We start from the raw sequence: 7,506 nt of genomic DNA, 5'->3' as shown, positions 1-7,506 counted from the left end.
AATTCGATTTGTTCTTGCGTAGAAAATTAGATTCTTTTAACTGAAAATTTTAACTTCAATTTTTTATTGTATAATTATCTTTTTTAGTTGGTTTTCTAAAATGTAACTATTTTTATCAACACTCACTTTTTTTGGTTAAAAATTAATTTCCATTTTTGATTATAAATGCATTTATTAGTTAAAAATTCAAATACTTGGTACAAAATTAATTTTTTGTTTTGTAGAAGATTATTCTTCTAGCTTAATCATTCGTTTTTATTTTTTCTAGAGTTCGTCTTTTTTTGGTGAAAAATTGATCTTGTTTACGTGAAACATCATGTTTTTTCCTGAAATTTCATATATTTAGAAAAAAATTAAGATTCTTGCTTGAAAATTTATATTTTTGGTTGCAAAATAATATGTTTTGTTGAATTTTTTTTCAAAATAAGCTTTTTTTAGTTTTTAGATAAAAAATGGAACAGTTACATTTTGAGTTAAGCAAATTAATTTTAACCAAAAAAAAAAGTGAATTTTGAAAAGAATAGTTCAATTTTTTATCAAAATATTTGATTTTTCAACGAAAACGATCAATTTTTAACAAGAAATATAATTTTGAAACCAAAAAAATATGAATTTTCAAGCAAGAATATTAATTTTCTACAAAATAGGCGAAATTTCAAGGAAAAACATAATTTTTCAGGAAATACTGAAAACTTTAAAACACAAAAATTTAATTTAAAATATCTACAAAAAAAGAAATTTTAACAAAATACATAAATTTTCCACCAAATAGTTGAATTTTCCACAACAAAAAAATGATTGCTTCACAACTTTTGAATTTCATACAAAAAGCTGATTAATTTTTTAGTAAGTGGCTGAATTTTCAACCATAATTATTAATTTTCAGCGAAAAAGATTAATTTTTTTTTACAAAGGCGAATATTAAACAAAATACATCAATTTCCAACCAAAATAGTAGAATTTAAAAAAAAAGAATCTTAATTACATTTAAAAAAAGGAATTGAAAAATAACTTAATAGTTTTCAACTAAAGAATTAATTAAAAAAAAAGTAACCTTGATAATGAAAAGTATTAAATTTTATTTCCAAAATTTGAAAATAAATCTTTAATCCCTCCCCTTTTTCGTAAAAAAAAAATATTCTATGTCTCTTTTTTTTGAGCTCCTTCTTGCTGTGATCCCTGTTCTTTTATTTTATATTTTTCTTACCAAGAAAGAAGATCCTGCAAAGTAATTTTGCAGGGATCGGCAGGTTTCACCATATCGAAAATCTCGTCCTTAACGTCTTGAAAACTCACCGGCTCTTGGCCATGCATCGTCATCTGTTCTTGTATGGCCTGAAAACAATTTTTTTTTTGTTCTTGTAATTTTAAATCAATCCTAAAAATAGAAATTATTTTTAGAATTTCGTAGCCCAATTATTTAAATGAGCAAAAGCTCTCGAGAATATTCTCAGCATTCAAGAGAATTTAAATTAATTAAATTAATTTTAATTAATTAATTAAATTAAATTAATAAATAATTAATTTTATTCTTCATGGAATCTTATTTCTTCCTAGTGTTTTCCCAGTCCACAAACATTTTTCGCGGTCAATAAAATTAGGAAATTTAAACGCTAATTCAGAGCTAGAAAGAACTATTTGAACTTGTATAGAAAACTATAATTTTCCACCGAAAAAAATCGATTTTCAATCAAATATAAAATAAAATTTCAAAATTAATTTATCTTCAAATGAAATTATGAATATTTAACCGAAATATTTGAATTTTTAAATAAAAAAACGAATTTTTAAACAATAAGATTAATTTTCTAACAAAAAAATACATGAATTTTAAGAAAATAGTTGAAATTTTAATCAAAAGACACAATTTTCCAAGCAAATAGTTAAATTTTGAACTAGAAAAAAATCAATTTTCAATATAAAACGGAATAGTTTCATCAAAACAAGAAACAATTTTTAAAATAAAATAATTAAGTTTCCGGAAAAAAATCATTTTCATAAAAAAAAAATAATTTTCAACAAGAGTTTATTTTCTACAAAAAAAAATCGATTTTTTCAAACTAAATACGTCAAATTTTAACGAAATAAATGAATGTTTAATTTAAAAAGACAAATTTACATCTAAATTGTTAAATTTTCAACTCGAAAAGGTCAATTTTCTACCCAAAATTTAATGGTTAAATTTTTAGTTAACAAAATTTATTTCCAAACAAACTCATAAATTTTCCAAAAATTGCATGAATTATAAAAAAATAGTTTAATTTGTAAATAAAAAATATCAATTTTCAACCAAATAGTTGAATTTTCATTAAAAAAAAAAAAGATTTTCAGAAAAGTAGTTGATTTTTCGACTGTAAAAATTAAGTTCTTAGTTGAAAAAATGATTTTTCTATTGAAAAAACAACTTGAAGTATTTTATTTTCTAAAATTTGAAAGAAATTCTAAAAATTAATGTTTATCCAAAATCAAAAAAGAAACAAATTTTTAATAAAATAGTTAAATTTTAGGTAAAAAAATTCTTTTTCATCCAAATAAAAAACATTTTTTCAATACAATATCTTATATTTCAACCTAGAAAATGAATTTTTAACCAAGTAATTTTATTTCCAAGAAAAAAAAAAGAATTTTCAACTAAATTAATAAATATGTAATTGTAATAGTTGAATTTTTAACCGAAACGAAGAATTTTTAAACAAGAAGATTAACTTGCAAATAAAAAGATAATTTTCTACAAAAAAGACGATTTTTAACCAAATATGCGGATCTTCAACAAAAAAACTTAAATTTTCATTTAAAAAGACAATTTTTCATCCAAATTGTTGAATTTTCAACTATAAAAATGAATTTTTTATATAAAATGGCAACTTTTTCACAAAGTAAATATATTTTCAAAGAAATAATTTAATTTCGGAATAAAAAATGTCAATTTGCAACCAAATTCTTGAATTTTAATTCGAAAAAGATATATTTTCAAAAAATATAGAATGGTTAAATTTTCTCTACAAAATCTAATTCTTAAAAAAAAAACGGATTTTCAGCAAAATAGTTGAATTTTCTAATAAAGTAGTTCAAATTTTATTTAAAAAAATATATTTTCAACAAAGTGGTTACATTTTCAGCGACAGAAGAATTTTAAATTAAAATGATGAATCTTCAACAAAAAAAATTAATTTTTAACAAAAGAGATTAATTTTTAACCAAGTAATTTTATTTCCAGCCTAAAAAATGAATTTTCAACTAAAATGATAATTATTTAACTGCAATACTTGAATTTTCCACCGAAAATAAGAATTTTTAAACAAAAAGAATAACTTGCAAAGAAAAAGATAATTTTGTAGCAAAAATAAATTGATTTTTTGACAAAATATGTGGATTTTTAATTAGCAAAAATAAATTTTCATCCAAACTGATGAATTTTTAACTATAAAAATTAATTTTCTGCATAAAAAGGCAATTTTTTCACAAAATACATATATTTTCAAACAAATAATTTAATTTATAAATAAATAATAAAATAAATAAAAATTCAATAATAAATTATTATGATTAAATTAGAGTAATCTGAGATAATATAACAAATCTGTGACTACAGATAAAGTAGAAATCATTTTTATAAATTTACAAAAAGTATTAAAATAATGAAAACTTAAACTTTACTGCGATCAGAAGTGAATTTCCGGTAAATGAGGAAATAGTGGAAATTTCAACCAAAATATTTCATTTTTTAATTAAAAATTGAATTTTCTACAAAAAAGTGAATTTTAAACAAAATTTATGAATTTCCTAAGAAATAGGGGAATTTTCATCAACAAAAAAATTACTTTCCGCAATTGTTGAATATTCTACAAAGTTGATTAATTTTTCAGGGAATAGTTGAATTTTCAACCAAAATATTTCAGTTTTTAAAGAAAAAAATTAATCTTTTAAGCAAGAATCTTAACTTCCTAAAAAAAAAGGAAATTTCATCAAAATATATAAATTTTCAACCAAATAGTTGAATTTTTAACAAGAAAAAATTTTTTTTTCCGAAATTGCAGAATTTTCTACATAGTTGATTTCTTTTTCAGGAAAGTGTTGCATTTTCATCCAAATTCATTAATTTTCAATAAAGGAGATTAATTTTTTTACTCAAAAAGTAGAAATTAAAAAAAAAATCCAATGCATTAGTTGAATTTTCATCCAAAAGATTAATTTTCAAACAAAAATCTTAATTTTATATAAAAAAAAAAATCATAAAAAAAAGTTGAATTTCCAACCAAAAAATGACTTTTCCCAACATCCAAATTGTTGAATTTTGAACAATAAAGGTCAATTTTGAACAAAAAATGGAATAGTTAAATTTTCAGTTAAAGAAATTAATTTTCATCCAAACTGATGGATTTTTAAATAGAATTATAAATCTTCAACTAAAATAGTTGAATAATTTTATAAAAAAAAGATGAATTTTCTACTACAAAAATAAATTTTTTACATAAAAAACGATTTTTTCACAAAGTACATACATTTTCACACAAATAATTTAATTTATAAATAAATAATAAAATAAATAAAAAATCAATAATAAATTATTATGACTTAATGAGAGTGAACTGAGATAATCCGAAAAATATGTGATTGCAAATAAAGTAGAAATAACTTTTAGAAATTAAAATAAATTATTAAAATATTAAATAAAAATTTAATTTTATCTGGGCCAGAAGTAAATTCCCGATTTTTAAATTAAATCCCGGTCATTTCCCAGGTTTCCAGTTCATTTTTTAACGAAAAAAAAATTAATTTTCTACAAAAAAGTGAATTTTAAACAAAATATTTTTATTTTGAATGGAATTTTCTACAAAAAAAGAAGGATTAAAAAAATAGATGAATTTACAACAAAAGTCTCAACAGAAAATAAAATAGTAGTTTTTAAGCGGAGAAAATAAATATTCAACCAAAAAAAAAATTAATTTTCTACCAAAAATATTAAAAGTCCATAAAAAAAATCGACAAAAAAGTTTAGTTAAATTTTAAGTAAAAAAAATATATTTTCAACCAAAGAAAAATTAATTTCCATTAAAAAAATTCTACTTACAATTTTTTTAAAACAAATAAATAGAGTTTCGATTAAATATTTCAATTTTTAATGACATTTTTAATCTAATAGTTGAATTCTCCCACGAAAGATATACTTTCAATAAAATATAGAATTTTTAAAAAGAAATTTTTTTCATTTTAAACTGAAAAAAACTAACTTTTAACTAAAGAAAAATTAATTTTCAATTTAAAAAAATTCTACAAAGAAAAATAATATTTAACAAAATACATGATTTTTTTTTATCAAATATTTTAATTATTAATGAAATTTCTAACATAATATTTAGTTAAAAATTCCATTAAAAATTAAAATATTTGATTAAAAATTCATGTAATTTGTTTAAAAATTTTGTTGTGTGGAATTGTTGAATATACTACAAAGTTGATTACTTTTTAAGGAAACAGTTGAATTTTCAACCAAAATAGTTCAGTTTTTAACCGAAAAAATTAATTTTTAAGAAAGAATTTAAATTTTTTATACAAGAAGAAAATATCGATAAAGTATAAAAACTTTCAAACAAGTAGTTGAATTAAAAAAAAACAGTTGAATTTCAAATTTAAAAAAATTTAATTTCTACATAAAAAGGCGAATTTTTCAAAAAGTACGTACATTTTCAAAAAACTAATTTAATTTCTAAAGAAATAAAAAAATAAATAATAAATTATTATGATTTAATTAGAGTAAAATGAGATAATCTGACAAATCTGCGATTGCAAATAAAATAGAAATCGCTTTTAGAAATTAACCAAAATTATTAGAATACGAAAAAAGAAACACTTGAATTTTTTTGCAATCAAAATTAAATTTGCGGATTTTTAATTAAATTCACGGTCATTTGCCGGTTTTCCCGTCAAGAGAATATTTTTTATTTTAATTATGGATAATTACTCGGAAAAAGTAATTGAGGAAATAGTTAAATTTTTAACCAAAATGGTTCATTTTTTAACGAAAAAAATTAATTTTCTAGAAAAAAGTGAATTTTAAACAAAAGACATGAATTTTTAACCAAATATTTTAAGTTTTAATACAATTTTCTACGAAAAAAAATATATTTTAAACCAAAGAAACAAAAGTTCAACCAAACATGCAACAGTTAAATTTTCAATTAAAAAAAAAATGTTCATGAAATAGTTAAATTTTCAAAAACAAAAAATTAATTTTTTGCCAAAAAGATTAAAGTTCTATAAACAAAAATTTCAACCAAAAAATTAGTTACATTTTTTACTTAAAAAAATATTTATCAATCAAAAAAACTAACTTTCAACCAAAGAAAAATTCATATTTAATTTTAAAAAATTCTACAAAGAAAAATAATTTTTAACAAAATACATGAATTTTTAATCTAATATTTTTATTTTGAATGGATTTTTTAACCCAATATTTAGTTAAAAATTCCATTAAAAATTAAAATATTTGATTAAAAATTCATGAGTTTAATTAAAAATGATTTTTTTCTGTAGAATTGTTAAATATCCTACAAAGTTGATCAATTTTTCAGGAAATAGTTGAATTTTCAACCAAAATAGTTCAGTTTTTAACGAAAAAATAATAATTTACAAACCAGAATCTTAATTTTCTACAAAAGAAATAAATTTCACTAAAATTCATAAATTTTCAACCAAATAGTTGAACTTTTAACAAGAAAAGATCAATTTTTAACATAAAATGGAATACTTAAATTTTCGGTAAGAGAAATTAATTTTCAAGAAAACTGATTAATTTTCAAATAAAAGGATAAATTTTCAACTAGAATAGTGTTGCATTTGACCAAAATGATGAATTTTTAATTAAAAAAAAAATTCTACATAAAAAGGCGAATTTTTCAAAAACCACAGAAATATTTAAACATGTAATTTAATTTCTAAACAAATAAAAATGAAATAATAAATTATTATGACTTAATTAGAGTAAACTGAGATAATCTGAACAATCTGCGATTGCAAATAAAATAGAAATAATTTTTAGAAATCAAGAAAATTACTAAAATACGTAATAAAAACTTGAATTTTTCTGCGATCAAAAATAAATTTTCGGTTTTCAAATTAAATTCCCAGTCATTTCCCAATTTTCCAGTCAAGACAATATTTTTTTCTCTCTCAATTATCGATAATTACTCGGAAAAAGTAATTAAGGAAATAGTGTCAATTTAACAATCAAAATAGTTCATTTTTTAACGAAAAAAATTAATTTTCAACAAAAAAGTGCATTTTAAACAAAATATATGAATTTCCCATAAAAAAAAAGAAATTTTCAACAAGAAAAAAATTACTTTTTCAACAATTGTTGAATATCCTACAAAGTTGATTAATCCTTCCGGAAATAGTTGAATTTTCAACCAAACTAGTTCAGTTTAAAAAAAAAGAAATTTTCAACAAGAAAAACTTTCTACAAAAAAAGATACAATTTTAACAAAATACATGAATTTTCAACCA

The 7,506-nt window shown here is 19.9% G+C and overlaps 1 protein-coding gene across 2 annotated transcripts in view; it reads right to left on the bottom strand.

Moving 5' to 3' along the window:
- LOC117167602 (serine/threonine-protein phosphatase 2A regulatory subunit B'' subunit gamma-like) overlaps nt 1–7,506 on the bottom strand; it is a 54,644-nt gene that overhangs the window by 5,692 nt on the left and 41,446 nt on the right. For both annotated transcript variants that reach the window (XM_033352668.1, XM_033352659.1), the window contains one exon: nt 1,208–1,335. In XM_033352668.1, coding sequence (XP_033208559.1) covers nt 1,208–1,335 — 128 coding nt within the window. The remainder of the gene's footprint in view (nt 1–1,207; nt 1,336–7,506) is intronic.

The sequence above is a fragment of the Belonocnema kinseyi genome, chromosome 1, assembly GCF_010883055.1.
Source record: "Belonocnema kinseyi isolate 2016_QV_RU_SX_M_011 chromosome 1, B_treatae_v1, whole genome shotgun sequence".
Lineage (NCBI taxonomy): Eukaryota > Metazoa > Arthropoda > Insecta > Hymenoptera > Cynipidae > Belonocnema > Belonocnema kinseyi.
This window is presented reverse-complemented; position numbering and strand designations above follow the sequence as displayed.